General features: G+C 45.4%; 1 protein-coding gene across 1 annotated transcript; it reads right to left on the bottom strand.

Annotated features, from left to right (window-relative positions):
* Positions 1–555: 555 nt before the first annotated feature.
* Positions 556–9,444, bottom strand: KCNE4 (potassium voltage-gated channel subfamily E regulatory subunit 4). The gene is made up of 2 exons (XM_085634283.1): positions 9,357–9,444; positions 556–3,130 (listed from the first exon to the last, which is right to left on the bottom strand). The coding sequence occupies exon 2, from the start codon at positions 3,112–3,114 to the stop codon at positions 2,605–2,607; it is 510 nt and encodes a 169-aa protein (XP_085490409.1). The 5' UTR covers positions 3,115–3,130; positions 9,357–9,444; the 3' UTR covers positions 556–2,604.
* Positions 9,445–17,300: the final 7,856 nt, after the last annotated feature.

Genomic DNA, 17,300 nt, shown 5'->3' with positions numbered 1-17,300 from the left:
GTTTAACACCCAAATATAGCAGTAAGCAACAGAAATGTAACCAGTCAACCTTTGCAAAGGGCCTTCATCTGCAGGTCAACACGTGTTGCTGCATTTTTAATAACTTTTGCACCCTTGCAGCAAAACTCTAATTATACAAAAATCACTGCGGCTGCATAATCCCATAATTCCAGTGGCCCAGCCCATAATTCACTGTTACCCATCAATAATTCTACGTCTAGCACCCAGATGCCCCACTATGTGTATATTCACTTCACAAATATACGTTATGTAGCCTTCTGTGTGTGCAACGCCAACATAAATCAACAGCTAAGCCAGGGTGTTTCTGTAGAGTGGAGGGGCACCTAACAAAGGCCCTGAATTACTCAGTGACTGAAGGGACTACTAGTGATGCTGGCAGAGCCATCACTTCCACCTAACACCATGAAACATGGGATAATACCCCCACCTCCTGAAGTCACCCGGCCATTCCACAACCCTAACACAAAGTCCGCTTTTTCAAAGGCTTAATCACCTAAAAGACACTAAAGTATTAAAACAACGTATTCATTCTGGTTTTTTTTTTTTTAGAAAGGTGTTTATTTAAATACAAATCTGTGAATTTTCATGGCAGCAAACTTTAAATACATATAGGATCCACTGAACAAATATATACATAATTCAATCTAAATATATACATAAATATAATTTTGAACGTTTTTAAGAAAAGAGAAGGATTCTGAAACGATACAAAAGGCTAAAGCAGTGGAAAATGTGACCAACGCACATGTTGGTCTCAGCTGGAAAGCTGGAAGATTCAAGTCGCTCCAGGCGAAGTGCCAAACAACTCTTGGCTTCTTCAAACAGTGAAACTTCCATTCTTACACGTCCCTCAGGGAGCAGGCCTGCCAGAGCCTTTCTGTTGAGAACATGCAGGACACAGGGTTTCAGACATCTTTCCATCTGCAGGGTGGCTGCGAGGCCAAAGGGACTCACTGTAGGCCCCCGCGCCTGCAATATATGCACCGCGTTCCACTGTACACATTGAAGCGTTTAAGGAACTTTAAAATGTCTTCTATTTTTATATACAATTGTCTAGTGACACACTTGATCAGGCACGTTCGCGGTGCTTTTTTGTGCAGATCTGTCTTCTCTTGGATAGGACCCCCATCAAACCTTTAGTGAGACCGCCCCAGCTGCTGTAACTTTATTGTAGTTGCATAGGTGTCATCTGATTCAGTGTCATGAGAACAACTTTCAGCCAATCCTATTTTAGTATGCTGAGAATTCTAGTTTTCGTTTTGGATTACATGTATGGGCCTTTTAAGGCCCGGCACTCCAACTGCTGTAGACCGAAAGCCGCCATCTTGACATGGAAGTAGGTGGCAGCTATGTGATCGTTTGATAGCTCTGCTCTGCCTCAAGAGTGCTGTAGCAACACTCTTAGGACGACATGTCTTGAAAAGTAGGGGTTCGTACAGTGACCCTTTAGTATCGCTGCTGAGTTGAGTATAAAGAAACTGAGGGGGCACTTTGGTTCATACCACCGTACCAGAGATGGGGGGGGGACCTGCTGTTCAATTGTCAACAACACTCAAAAGATGACACCTTTCCGTGAAATGCTAACCAATTATTTATTAAATTGGTCCTTCCCTACCCACTTTCCCTCTACTTCTGGGGCAACGGTTCTCTCACCTTGGCCCGATCTACGCTTGTTGGTGTCGCCACGCTCACTTCCTGTCCACATCCTCACCCAAACATTAAACAGCCACTGCTGTCCAGTGGACTTGCTCGACCTTTGGGGGCCTCGCGCCTTTCTATTATCTGCCGCCTTCCTTCGAGTGGGTGGGCGTCACTAATAGAAGAAGCAGAGGCCACTCTGACATACATTCAAGCATATATGGCTCGTGACTGTGTTTGTCACAGGCAGGGTGCTACAAGGCTCGGCTCCGATGTAGCCGCTTGAGGCTGAATTCCTGAAGGAGAGGTTACTAGTCACACAGACCTCAAATTTTACACACTGGAAATAGGGTCGCTAAAGCTGGGTTTCATATTTCTAGTATTCACTTTGTTTATTAAGGCGATATGCTTACTTGTGCTTTACCGCATAAACACATCAGCCTTCACTCCCCCTGGAAATGAAGCGAGTATGGCGAGAATGGCGAGTGCCATTTTTAAGCAGACTGACATCTACAGGTACCTGCAGCTTTACTTAATAAAAGCATTTCTACCTGCTGCAAACCACAGATGTTTTAAATACCTATAGCGTAACACACTTAACAAACCGCACTGCTCACTCACGGAGAAGTGACAGTTTTTTGGAAGGCTTTCCAAAATATCGTAGGTTTCGAAATAATTATTCCCCAAAAGGTCCTCTAACTTTGCATTTTACTGAATATGCAAAACATGTTCTCGCAGTCTCTAGGATTCAGAATGTGATCCCTCAAGTCCCAACTTCTGCAGCTTTCACATACATTAGTATTCCTTCCAATGCCGCCCGCAGACGGCCTCTCCCGGGGCAGCAGCAGCGCCGGGACAGAGCACGGCGAGTTCCCAATATCTCAACCCACTCACAGCTCCTCTAGCTTGACAGCGCTATTCTTCAAAGGCCGCGCGCGGGGTGTGCTAGGAAACCTGGCGGAAGGTGCGGGAGGATTCGTCGCTGCTCTCGTGGAGGAGCGCCTCTGACGCAGTTCCGGTCTCGCCGTCCATCACCTCCTCGTGGATTGTGAAGTGGACCTCCGGGGAGGAGGACTCCGAGCTGAGGCTGCTGCCTTCCATCGTGCAGGCGGAGCAGTAGAGCGCCGGGCCCATTCTCTCCTGCAGGAGGCTGAGCATCATGGGCACCTGGACGGACCTGAGCCCGGGGGTGGCGGGGAGGGGCTTCAAGGCCTCCTCCCACTCCCTCTCCTGGTCCTTGTAGAGAAGCAGCAGGTTGGAGTTTTTGTCCTTCCGCTTGTTTTTCATGTAGCCCATCATTATCCCCATCAGGAAGATCCCGTAGAAAGACATGACGATCAGAATGTAGAGGTACTCGTTACTGTCCTTGGAGCTGCCCCCAGCATTCACCAGCTCAGCGTCAGCACCCACAGCCAGGGTGGATTCTGTGGCATTCCGGTTATCCATCTCCAGCATTGATCCTCTCTTTAACCTGAAAGAAAGGTAATAAAATGAAACGTTACTAAGTAACCAACACGCTACTAAACGTAGGTTGACTCTCTGCATAAAATATGCAAATTAAAAAAGAACTCTGGGATACCAGCTACAATTTAACGCTCATTATAGCTCATCAGAGGAGCATATCTCAGTCCAGACATGAATAGTGCACCCAGTACTGGCAAAATAAAAAAACTCATGAACACAAGGTCTGTGGCGGTGGGCCCATGATCCTACAGCTTTCCTCTATCCAGAACAGCATATTTAGCACAGAGCAGGGGAGACTCCAGGCATGTGCCTATTGACCACAGATAAAACTGGTGGTGCCACCTACAATGATTTTAAATACACAAACACATACTCTTAGTTAAAATGTTTAAATCTGCATTGTATATGTGTGTGTCTATATATGAATATTCATATATATATATATATGACAAAACCACACTCCTGGTTCACCTCGTATGCAACGTAAAGAACAGGTAGTGCTTAATTTGAGCCGGTGCCTTCCGGTGCTGAGCACCAGCACTTAATTGGTTCCAGGTGCTCAGCACCGGCACCTTATTGTCAACACCACACTTAGGGCAGTCTGCCACAAGGTGGCGCTGCTCATGTAATTTAGAGATGAGCAGTATAACGGTTGTTCAGGAAAACAATGTACATTAAAAAATTGCTCAGACCTGCCTCCCCAGCCATTCCTTTAGCTTTGGGAACCTGGAATAATCTGAACTGTCGCATTTACATGCAGGAGAGATGGTTAGTAGTTTTTTGGCAGCGATGACTGGGGCGATGGGGGGTGCAAGCTGCAGTGGCCTCCAGGCCAGAGCCCTGGCATTTCATATTTTACAAATTAAGCACTGGTACGGACCACAGTGTGTTCGAAGAAATGGATTGCAGTGCTTTATCGCAGAATTAAATAATATCAGCATCCCAAACTGCAAAGACAAGTGTCCAGCCTGACGCTATACTCACACAAAGTCAAATTTAACATTTTAAGAAAATACTGCTTTGCAATGAAATGTAGTTGGGCAAATAATATATGTGGCAAAGTGCGGTGCCTGTTATTTATGTATCGCCTCTTGGTACATTGAGCAGGTGTGGTGGTGGGTCACAAGGGGAGGGGGTGGGGGGCGCAGGACAAATAGAAGTGGGGAAGAGGCCCTGTCAGGCCATCCTCTAGAGACGCCGCTGCTTGAGTGATCTGGGAATTATTCTGACAGTCTTCCTGCATGGCGCACGGACAGCTCTCACTGGGAAGCGCAGCATTGCCTCCTTTGAGTTTTCCTGATCTCCATTACATACCTGCACACTGTATGAGCAGTCAGTGTACACACATGCTGGTACATTAGCGAGATGGAAAGAAGATAGGCACTCAGTGCTTAATTTGAGATGGTTCCTGATGCTGAGCACCAGCACTTAATTGTCAACACCAGGATTTATGATAATCTGCCACATGGTGGCGCTGTATATCTAATTTAGAGCTGAGGACAACTAAAGTTGTTTATTCGTTCAATATACAACAACACATGACAAATACCTGCTGCCCAAGCCATTCTTATAGTCTGAATAGTCACACTTGTAGGAGCGTGATGGTTAGTAGTTGTATTGTAACTGTGACTGCCAGCACTGACAGGGGTAATGGGTATCACAAGCAGCAGCTGCCCCATGACGAGGGCGCTGGCACTTATTGTTTTGTTACAAATTAAGCACTGCATGAACTCACTCATGCACTAAGTTAACATTATTTTCTCTGCGTGTCACTCAGTCTGTGACTCAGCTTTCTATACAAAGAAGATTCTAGCAGGTTCAGGGATGGATAGAAGCAGAGCTCCACCAGTTTCGCCTGCTCCCCCTCTGAAGTGGTCTTCATTCACTGCTTTGGAAACATAGCGGCTGCTGAGGCGGTGTCAAGTACCAGTTTGTCATTTAAACGTATTACTTGTCTTCCTTCTATCACTCGTGATGACTGTCCTGGAGAGGTAACAACATGGCCACCTCAGAGTCACCACAATCCTGTCCAGCATCAAAGAGCAAAAGGGCACTAAACTGGATGTTTCAAGTTTTTTGAGCGTGATTGCATTAAAACTTCTGTAGAGAGATTTACTATAGCCTATTGCCAAGAGTTATACCAGTTATTAAAGGCCCTGAACCCGAGGGAGAAGGCCTATATCGACCGGTATATTCCGAGGCAGAAGGGCCGTAAGGCTATTAGAACATTCCGTCCACTGAGGGTAGAATGTTCTAAATTAGGAAGGGAAAAACAATGGAACATTGGAGCTCTAGACTTATACCAGCCATTATAAACCCAGGGCTACTCAATTGTTTTCACTGAGCTCTCAACATAATATAGCAGTTGTCAACGGTCCTGAACCTGAGTTACAGGCCCGAGCCACACAGGCATATAACAAGGGAGAGGTACCCATCTAGTAGAAAATGCTGTGCTTAGACATTTTTAAAAACCTTTGCCACATTGTATGTGTGCTGTACAGTGCAGCACAAATGCAATGGGTGAAAAGTTAGGAGAAATAAAACCATTTCTTTTTGTTATTGTCTGTCAACAAGGTGTGCTTTTTGGCTTAAAGCCCTGTCTACCCTTGTGAGTAGATAGGGCTCTGCATCAAATTCATGCATATGCATGGGAATGCCTGTGTACCAACCATGGGACACCTCTAAGATGTACAGTAGGACAAAGTAGTGTAAAGCTCGTGGTTACTTTTTTGGCTGCTTTACAGCTCAAAAGTATTTTGCACTCGAAAGTCAATGCTTTATCAGCACTTAATGCTGCTTTGCAGCACATATTGAGAATTTGCATTAGCATTGAGTGTTGATAAATCTCTCCCCAGAGTATGAAATGGGGAAAAGGGTACGGTGGAGTATTTTGATATTTCATGAAATTAATATCAACTATTGACAAATGTAATTTGTGTTTGAAAAAATTTGCTGTCTGCAATACATGCTGTTTCCTCCGTGTGACATAATATTAAAACATTTACATTATTCTATATGTTTGATTAAGCAACACATTGGAAATGGGAGACAGAGATTCTTAGTCACTAAATAATCGCTTTTTTGCAAAGAAGCATGATGCTGTCCTATTTTCGTTATATCAGTTCCGCAAATGAGTACTGAAACTTTCTCACTTTCTTGTAGAAAAGTGATGTAACTGTCTTATTAAAATCATGAGCAACCTGCCGGTAAGTGCTAGTGCAGTCCCATTAAGTGTAGACCAGCCATGTAGACAATTTATGGAACTGTCCGTTAATGAAGTGCTGTAGGCGTTGGTATTGTCCCTCTAAAAACACAATGGGCCCGATTCACAAAGGTAAACTGAGACGAAAATCTAACTTTACTACTTTCGGTATTCACAAAGGGCATTTATGACTCGTAATGTTAGGCTTTTGTCTCAGTTTAACTCAAGTTTTGATTTTAAGGTTAACTGAGACGAAAACGTAAATTAAACCGATGCAAAAGCTTAACTTTACTACTCGTAAATGCCCTTTGTGAATACCGAAAGACGTAAAGTTAGAGTTTCGTCTCAGTTTACCTTTGTGAATCAGGCGCAATGACTTTACCAAGAAGTGCTGAAGCTGTTCTTTGTAAGAAATGGGAATAGTTGGGAGTGTAGCATTTAAAGAACACAGACAAATTGAGATATGCCAGTACTACTGTTGTGACATCATGATAAGTTCCTGGAGCACAGTTTTTTTGTATAAGAGAGTTTTCCACGAGCACCCAATTACATAACAGAACATCAGATTCACCATTTTTTATTTATTTATTTAAAGTAACAGGGTGATTAAGTGATTTCGCCAGAATCACAGACTACCGAGCCAAGGACAAAACACGAGCCTGGTTCCCCAGTTATAAGATTAGCAGCTCACACGGTTAGACCACACCTGCTCCCCCTTATCAGGGCTGCTTGTTATGAGGACCTCTTATTACCAGGCATAGGCCAAAAGTTTGCACCTCCTCCTCGCCCATCCTGTGCACGAGTGGATTTTGGAGCTTTTTTATTTTCATTTACAACACAGCATAGCACGAAAATTTACGTAAAATTTGCATAACTGAAAAGGGCATTTTGGGAGACTCCCTCCCATTCACAAACGACCAGCAGGTATTTTTTGTTCTATAATAGTGTGTGCTCCTATCACCTTTGACATAATGTTACCAAAACCATAAAACAGTTGTCAAAATAGCTGTTCAAAGGCATAAATATGGTGGAAACCAATTTTAAAAGGTATATATTAAAATGCATGACAATTATGTATACTTCCCTGTCCCAGCTGTAAAAATCGTGCACGAAATAAAAGACAGTCATTTTCATTAATTCGGTTCATATTTTTGATGTTGCTTCCCTAATTTTCCTTAAAACGAATCCACTGGGTCATGATATATTTGAATTGTATTGTGTATGTTACAGGAACACCTTCTTAGTTTCAGAGTGTGATGGTAAATCAGTGGTGCTGGAACAATCTTCAGAGTGGGGGTGCTGCCGTCAATATTACATCACTGAAGTCACAGGGATTGTGAAAAATCCAAACGCAACACAAAAAACGATTGCCGCACAAGAGCCATGTCAATTTAGCACGAGAGGAGTAAGGTTGTGGTACGTAGTTGTTGGTGCATTTTGAAGCAGAAATATGTTAAGAGCCACTGGAATTATGTGGCAGGAGAGGGGCAAATTATGCAGTAGGGTTGAGTAAATTATGCAGCAAGAAAAGGCAAATTATGCGTCGCAATGCGGCACATTTCCTAATAGTATTACTTCATAATCTTGTGCTTTTTACACTTGTTAACACTGTCTGGGCATTGGGTGCACTTCATTAGTACCAGTTTAATACCCACATATAGCAATAAGCAACAGAAAGGTGACCAGTCAACCTCTGGAAAAGGCATTTCGCTGTGCGCTAACACGTGCCACTGTTTTTTAGTAACTTTTGAACCGTTTGAGTTATAAACAAGTTTTTGTTGTTGAAATATGCAGATTATGCATCAGATGATGGATTATGTGTCAAACCTATAATAATGAGGAAATAGCCGCTGCTGCACAATGAAATCATTACAGTGGCCCTAAATATGTTACTACAGCATAGTGTGGTAGCGCACTGTCATTCACAGACAGCATATTTTCCGTTGAAATGGTAACAAAATTTGCACTAACTTGCAGTTGAACTGATAAAACTATATATTGCACATAAGATATTATGTGGAAACTAGGCTTCGGCAAATACTTTTCATATGCACATCACCGATAAAAATGGCTTGCTTTGTTTAGATCTTATTAATAACTTTGTTTCTATCACACTTCAGAATTACAAAAAAAAAAAAAATGTGCTCCATGTTAAAAGAATAAGCAGCAATTTGTCAAGACATTGCCTGATGTTTGACCTCTGTATTTGAACTCATAGCACACGTGATAAGGTAATAACCAAATTTAAAGGCATCTTTATTGTTCCTTCACCTTCTGGACTCCAGCATGTTTATTTTGGGGGTGCTGTAGCACCCCTACTGCCAGCGCCTTTGTATTAAATGCTGCCTACTTAAAACAGGATCTGAAATCTCTTGCATTGCAAGCTTGTTGTGCTCAGATTTTAGCCAATTGAAAAGCTATCCTGCATATGTCGGATCATTGTACATCAATTGTGGGTTCACTCTTCACAGAGGGAGAAAATGAAACGCAGGTACCTGTTGTGAAACCCAACAGGATAGACAAACCGAGGGACTTATCCTACGGTGTAATTGTATTTCTAAGTTCTTCCATACAAACTATTAAAATTAGGAACAGTTATCAGTACCCAGTAAATCTGGCAAGCAACTTATCGACCTCAGGAAGATGAAAGCTCATTTGGCCCTGTCAGGGTTCATAGACTGTGGAGTAAAACAAGGTTCCTAAGATTGGACCTCATACAGCTGAGCTATCCAGTCTCAGGAAAAATATACTAATAGATAAAAACAACGGTCGTTATTAGACATGATTCCACTATGTGTCATTTTTTTCTCTGTATCCAATAGCAGAAACGTTTTGTAAACTTCACTTTTGAGTAAATTACATTTTTTTCTCTGTATCCAATAGCAGAAACTTTTTTTAAACTTCACTTTTGAGTAAATTACATTTTTCTTTTGGTACTAACAGTCTGTTCCCTTTTTTGCTTCCTTATTATTCAGAAAATGCACGTTTTCCCCAGAGACACCAGTGAAGGAAATAAACGCGGCAGACTTACTTGGTATCTTTTACGCGGCAAAAGTGTGGACGTCTCGCGCGCTCCCTCAGACTCTGGCAGTCAGTCGTGCCTTAGTCCCAGCGCCTGCTGCTCTGAGAGATTCGCTCTGGGGCAGCTGGAATAAATACTCCGTCCCAGAACTGCATCATCACGTGTCACGAGGGAAAGTTTCCAGAAGAAATTCATGCGGCGGCGGCTCATGCTTTCACTCAGAAAGGGTTCACCCCTCTGACAGCGGTTACGAAAGCCCTGAGCTCGGGCCAGGAGTTCTATTAACCACCCGCTGTCAGCTGTAGGGATCAGAAAACGTGCTTCTCGAACTATTATGCAATTGAAACGATTTATGTTTTTTTTCTTAAAGCGTGGAGCGCACCTTTTAATGAGAATAGTTGTTATGTCTTTAGTGTTTTTTTTTAGAAACATACCGTTTTATGGGGAATTCAGCAACACACAAACAATTCATCAGTTTTATTGTGCTTAACAGCTGCGATTCCTTTAAAAATATGATAAAGATTACATGATTGAAAGCTTGTTAGAGCGGCCTCGGCAAGACATTTTGTTAAACAAATTCAGACTCAACAGCTTTTCTGCTTCCATTGGAATTACCCTGGGAAAAGGCTATTCGGAGGAATTCCCATTGGTGGGGGGGGGGGACTGGATGGATGCAGTGAAAGAGTTGATGAATGGATCATTTAAATGGTGGGTGGATGGATGGATGGATAGATAGACGAGGGAAAGGGTGGATGGAGGGGTGAATGCATGGATGGATAGGTTTGGAGATGGAGGGATAGGCTTGGATATGGATTGGTGGATGGCTGGATGGACGGACAAACAATGAAAGACTGAAAAATGGATGAAAGTATCAATGAATTATAGAATGTAAAGGTGAAATGGTGGTTATCAGCAGGTGGATGGAAGAATGAAAGAATGAATGGATAGATGCTTCGATGGAAGAGAGGAGCGAACTCTTCTGGGGAGGGTCGCAATAGCTTGCTTCGCTTTCTTGGTGCCGTGAGAGCTTTGGCTACAAGTTGAGGGTATTTACATTTTCTGGCTACTCCCTTGCAATACATGCTTATTTGGAACGTGGTCCTTGCACCATACCATTTAGGATGAACAGCAGTTACCACTTCACAAAACAGGAAGTAAGATAATTGTTTGCAACAGGACCATTGATTTAAAGAGGTATAGTGTGATATTTAGGGTCAAGTTATGAACAGTTTAAATGAAGGATTTTTAAAGAGACTAAATTTTTTTTAATACAGTTAGACAATGGGTCCGATTCCGATCCTGGAAAAACTGGGTACGAATCGTCGGACGGAGCGTTTTCTCCGTCCGACTCGTACCCGGGAAAAATACCTTACAAACATGCAAGTACAATTCGTACGGAAACACCATTTCTGTACGAATCGTAAAAAACACCGACCGGCAAAAAAACACATACAAATCGGATCCGGGACACCGCGTACCCGACATTCGCGCGGAGTCAGGCAGCGTTTTACGGATCAGCAAGTACGATTCGTACCCACAGCACTTCGCACGGCAACATTTTTACGGGACTCAAAAAGTGCCGGAAAAGCTAAGTACGCCGCGAAGCACAATGAAAAGGGGGCCCGGTACGCACCGTACCCCCATCCCTACACGTCGGCACCATACCCCAGCATTCCACCCATGTCTGCACCGTACCCCCAGCCCCCCCATGTCCGCACCGTACCCCCAGCCCCCATAGGTACGGAGCGTACCCCCACCCCCGTAGGTACGGAGCGTACCCCCACCCCCGTAGGTACGGTGCGGACCTCCAGCACCTACGGGGGTGGGGGTACGCTCCGTACCTACAGGGGTGGGGGTACGCTCCGTACCTACAGGGGTGGGGGTACGCTCCGTACCTACGGGGGTGGGGGTACGCTCCGTACCTACGGGGGTGGGGGTACGGCGCGGACATGGGGGGCTGGGGGTACAGCACGTACTTAGGGGGGGTGGGCTGGGGGGGTGTTCGGCGCGTATGCGGGCACATGTTTGGATGTCTCCATGCTTGCCATGGGAGTTCGCTCCGTACGGTGTTTTTTCCATACGGTTGTGCATTCGGACGGACGGGACAGATCGTACTTGCGCGCTCGGACTTCAGTTTACCGATTCGAACGTAAAACTGTCCGGTGACGTGCCGGACACTTTTTCCGACCCGAGGACGTGTCGGGGAATTTTCCCAATGCGATTCGTATGGATTTTTTAACATACGAATCGTACTTGCCAGTTTGTATGGGACTTGTACGATTCGTACGTAAAAAAATCCGGATACGATTCGTACGGGGAATATTTTTAACGGATCGGAATCGGCACCAATATGTAATAAATAAATATGAAACTGTAACGCTCAGGGCTTATGGTGATAACAAACAATAAAACAGAAGATGAAAGTGTGTATAAAAGGCAGCACAAAAGCAAAACCCATGCAGAACAGGATGTGGCAGAACTGGCGGAAACCAGCTTATCAACCCAAACTATGCTAGGTAGGAAAGTCCTGGTCTGTGGGCATACAGGTCAATGATGTCAGGTCAATGACGTTTCAGTCCCTTTTGGATGGAGGGTCATCACGAGAACAATTAACTATTTTAAGTACAGGCCCAAAGATTTCTAATAGCAAATGGATATAAGGAAGATTTTAATTTTGTGAGCCCTGACATGCCTGTGGACTGTTTGTTGGGTAATGATTTTGCGTACACTACCTGGAAGGTTCACATGGGGATGTTGGGGTTACCTGACTGGAGCTGTGCTATCACAAGGCTGCCCAGGATGGGAGTCAAAAAGGGCTAGAGCCTAGAGCAATGGCCCAGCCAGCTGCTATGAAGGGGAAAGGCTGGGGGCATGGACGACCAGCCCCTGAATTCACTCTCAGTGAGATGGATGGGGTACCTGTAGTGGCCGTCCCAGAGTCCTCTGAGGAGGGCATTACTTCCCTTGGTGACCTGCCTACACTTGCTAGATAGCATGTAGATGGAGGACCTACCAAGGAGAAGTTCAGTACAAAGGCAGTGTCCAACCCTTGTGGGCATGAGACAACAGGCCAAAGCCCAAGCAGCAGGTGATTCTTCTGGTAGTCTTCACATTTACTGGGAGGCCAAACTCCTTTACAGTGAGCCTAAGGCTCCTGTGCATGGGACAGCAAGGGCCCTGGTGGTCTCCCAATGTTAGAAGGCCTTCCTACTGGGGCTGGCTCACCATATTCCCCTGGCAGGACACATGTGCCATAACAAGATCTGTGCAAGGCTTGTCCCACACTGTTATCAGCCTAGGATCAAGAATTCCTCAGATGCATTCTGTAGGACTTGTGTAACCTGCCAGACCAGTGGGAAGACAGGGCAGAGGCTGAAAGCCCCCTTAATCACTTGCCTGTCGCTGGCACATCCTTTGAACAGGTGGGCATTGACAATGTTGTGTCCATGGATCCCCAGACTGCATCAGGCAACAGATTTATCCTGGTTCTGGTGGACCAGGCCTCTAGGTACACAGAGACATTCCCTCTGAGGACCATAACTGTATCTGCAGTGGCAAAGGTCCGGATGGGGATTTTTACCTGAGTGGGTTTTCCAAGGAAGTTGTGTCTGAAAGGGGGAACAAACTTCATGTCTACATACATGCAGTCAATGTGGAAGGAGTGTCGGGTAACCTGCAAGTTCTTCACTCCTTACCATCTGTCAGGTTCCACCTTTCTGATTCCTCAGGGTTGTACTGATGCTCAAAGGGGTCCACCTCTCGACTGCCCCAAGTCCGGAATATAACAAACATGGACTAGTGAGATAGTCAAGTGGGGGAAGGAAAGGGTAGGAACAGCAAGGAGGGAGACCTAAAGAGGATACAAGAAATACACTGTCAGGACCAATTTGAGATATCATATAGCTCAAACAAAGGATATAAACAATTGCATTAGTGATAACACTACCTGTAAAATAAATAGTGAGAGCAATATCAGAAGAGAGAAGAGGGTGGTTGCAAAACTCCAGCATGGAACTAATGGGAAAAGAGAACACACGATTAAACCAGTTCTTGTACCAACGTGAAGTTTCCCCCACCTACACAAAAGAGTAGAGTTTCCCCTCCCCACACCTACCCCAAGGTGCATGTGGATACTTTCGGATTAAGCAACTGCTTCTTGCACACCCTCTGACTTCTTTTTCTCCTAGGAAATAATAGATATAAAGACAACCAAACGTAAATTACGCCGGAACTGCAAAAGCACAATCACCTCTTGTACTTTGCCGAATCCAACTACAACAATGGCTCGTATAAAGAACCTTCACAACCTTATGGGTAGAAAGTTAATTCTTAGGGGAGGTTTCCTCTGGGTGCAGACACAAGGTTCCGCAAGTGTTATAATCCAGCATAGAATTACCAGCAGGTTAGCAAGTTTACCATTAAACAAGTATAGTTAGTAATTTTACTTTCTTCTTTCCGGAAAAACGTCCTGTTCTGTTGAAATATAAGGGGTATTGTCTCCCTGCATGAAACCCCAGCGAAAAGCGGGTTTCTCCAACAGTGAGTGAAAGTGAGGCACAACAAACGGTGCTTGCCAAATGCTCCTCTGCAATGGGAACAAAGAGGGTTCACCCCTAGTCCCTTCCAACAGAGGAGTAGAATCGCACACGATCCTCGGGGAAGCGCAGCAACGCTCCTCTGCAAGAGACCACTAGGAGTGGTCTCACCAACACAGGAGCATTTAAGGCGCAAACAGGGACAAAAGTAAATGGGCCCGGATCATCCGGACGTAAAGCGGCACACACTGGTGGAGACACAAAGGCTTACTTCACCGCCGCTCTGGAAATCAAGGGACTGCAGACTTGGCCGTCAGCGAGGAATAATCGGCAGCGTCCGATCTTCCTTGCGCGGCTATATCCAGGTGCCGCGTACTGCCATGTCACGTGGGGCGTGACTGATGCAAAGCATGCCAGGAATTGTAGTTTATCGAGACGGGTACTTCCTGTACTCCCGTCTCGATACAGTCAGTGCATAGCCGGTATCAGGGCCTGACACCATCCACATACAAATGCGCTTGTGGAGAGGTTCAAGAAGACTCTGAATGGCATGATTAGAGGCCTGCCTGAGACCCTGAGAAATAAGTGAGACATCAGCTTGCATGACTGTTAATGGCAATACAGAGAGGTGCCACAGATGGGAATGGACTTCAGCCCCTTCAAGCTTCTGTATGGACACTAAGTCATATGACATCTGAATTTGGTCAAGTGAGGGTGGGAACAAACTCCCAGGAAGATTCCCCAGAATGTAGTGAGCTACATGCTGGTCTTCAGAAGTCAAATGGCTACATTCTGGGAGCAAGCTTCAGACAACTTACAAGCCTGGCTGTGATGAAAGAGTGGTATTACCAAATATCTGCCATTATTGAATTGCAGCCTGGGCAGAAAGTGTGGATTATGGAACATGTGGAACCCAGGGCTCTCTAGGACCATTGGACTGGGCTCTATGAGGTGATTGAGAGGCAGGGTCAGACCATCTACCCAGTAAACTCAAGACCCCCAGCCAATCCCACATGATGCTCAATATCAATCACCTAAAACCCCACTTTGAGACATCTGAGCTCACCATGCTATTGGTGAATGATGGAAAAGAGGAGGAGGAGAATGAGCCTTTTTCTGACCTCTTAGACTACAATAAGAAAGATGGGTCTGTGGAAGTAGTAATCCTTTCCTACAGTCTAACTCCTGAACAGCAGGGAGACTGCCACAAAGTTTAGGGACAGTACTCCTCTCTGTTCTCCCTTATTCCCGGGACTACCCACCTGTGTTGCCATGTTGTGGACATAGGGGACAATATCTCTGTTAGGAGTAAATCTTACAGGTTGTCAGATAAGTTGAGAGCCAGCATTACGAGTGAAGTCTCTAATATGCTGGAATTGGGGGTGATTGAACCCTCCAGTAGCTCCTGGTCCAATTCAGTGGCTCTGGTAACAAAAGCTGCCCCACCGGTCACCACACATGAACTGAGGTTCTTTGTGAATTATAGAGGGCTAAACTCAGTGACCAAGAACAATGCCTGTCTCACCCCCCGGGGTCATGAGCTGATTGACAGGTTAGGAACTACCAGTACTTAAGTACTTTGATCTTACATCAGGGTGTGATCTCATAGGCCCATTCCTCTCATAGGCTAGCATTGGGAATTTCTTACTACACATTAAGATGTAATTCCTGAGTAGAAAGCAGTAGCTGCATCATGGTTCATATCTTAGGAATCGTAATGTGAAATTCTCTTTAGTGTAAACAATGGATTAAACATTACTATTTTAGAAAGGCCACTTTTAGAAAGAGGACATTTCTTTGTTCTTAACTTAGCTTTGCGTGCCAGCAGCCTGTCTCCAATACGCGTCTGTGGTGGGTGACAGCTACACTTTGTGCATTCCCTCTAGACAGCCATATACACAGGAAGGGTGGGTGTGACAGAAAACTAATCTGCACTCGTCTACATTCTGATAGCTCTTCCTGGGCAGGAAGAGTGGGAGGGAGCTGACACTTACACCTGAATAGGCAGTGTCCTGTTATCCACACAAAGGGCTGATTACCCCCCACAGATAACCTGGCAGACAGGGCTGGGATGAAAGGGGTCCTGTGTGTTTCAAGGGTCTGCTTTGAAGTCATCCCCACTTCAAAGGAACATTTAGGTGTACGTACTGGCTCTCTGACCCTACCAAGACAGTACACTTCTGAAACTGTGAAGAACCCTGCCAGGAGTAAAGACTGCTGTGTTACAAGGATTGCCACTCTGCTTGACTTCTGCTATGAAAAAACTGTGTTTCTGCTTTGCTGTGCTGCCCTGTTGAGTACTGATCTCTGCCCTGCTGATGTCAGAGCCTGGACCCATCTCACTTGAACCCATAGAGACTCCAACAGCTTGCTGGCTAGCCCCCTGTTCTGATGTCTCAGAGCCATCAAAAACTTCCTTCAACTCTGCAACAGCATCTAAACTCTGCTTTCTGCGAGCCCTGTCCTGCTAAGTGGTGCCAATCCAGTCCTGGACCCTTGAAAGGGGAATACTGCTGTCCAGAACCATCAAAATCAGCACTGTGATTACTTTGCGCCGATCAGAACAAACACATTTCCCTTCGACACCGACGTAGGAGGCGATTGATGACATCGCCTCAACAAACTGTGTGGCTTGACAACAACAGACAGCATGGCTTGATGGCAACGCAGTACCTGCATCATAAAGGGGTTCGGTTCCGAAGCTTTCATCACATGAGCGGATAGGAACCTACTTGCACATTGCCCCATGCCAATCACCCCCCCCCCCCGGGGAAGCTGTCGGGGAACGCCATTAGAGCTTGACTGCGCATTTGGCGAGGAGGAGTGCCAGGGCCATGAAGTGGGTGCACACTTATGTTGTTTTATGCATTTAAAAATGCCCAGGGCCGCCCTTCCCTCATGTGGATGTCAGGTAAGTTTGTGACCTCCTGCAAGGTAGTATGCAATGACTGCCAGTAACTCCATAGAACCAGGCAGGACCATGCGTGAGGTCTGCATCGGGGGCGTGGCATCATGGGCAGCAAATCTGCGTGCCCTGGAAATAGTGATTTATCTGGGCTGGGGTAAAGGACGCCCTGTGGAGCATAAAGAACTGGATATTTTTGAAAGAGGAATTTCGAAACACCACCTTGGGGAATTCCAATGCTTGTTCCCATTCCCAGTCGGGAAGAGCCCTCCAAAACCATCGTCCCACTTTTGCCTCAGCATGGTAAAAGGGACATCCGCTAGTTCACCTACGGCTTTATAAAGCCACGTGATGAAGTGTCAACTGTCACCCATGGTGAGTATAGCCTGCAGGACTGGTTGTGTGGCAGGTTTCCCCCCAGATGTTTCCCAGAGGGTCCGATAACTGTTGTGCAGCTGTCTGTGGATGAGGAACAGCCCTGGTGGTCAATTGTTCAAACGTGAAAGGGTGAGC

Source organism: Triturus cristatus, chromosome 11 (genome assembly GCF_964204655.1).
Source record: "Triturus cristatus chromosome 11, aTriCri1.1, whole genome shotgun sequence".
In the NCBI taxonomy this organism is placed as follows: Eukaryota; Metazoa; Chordata; class Amphibia; order Caudata; family Salamandridae; genus Triturus; species Triturus cristatus.
The sequence above is the reverse complement of the archived record's forward strand: the minus strand, read 5'-3'. Positions and strand labels throughout refer to the sequence as shown.

What these genes read in the sequence shown, in the direction of transcription:
- KCNE4 (XM_085634283.1), bottom strand. Translation starts at nt 3,114, where the DNA reads ATGCTGGAGATGGATAACCGGAATGCCACAGAATCCACCCTGGCTGTG.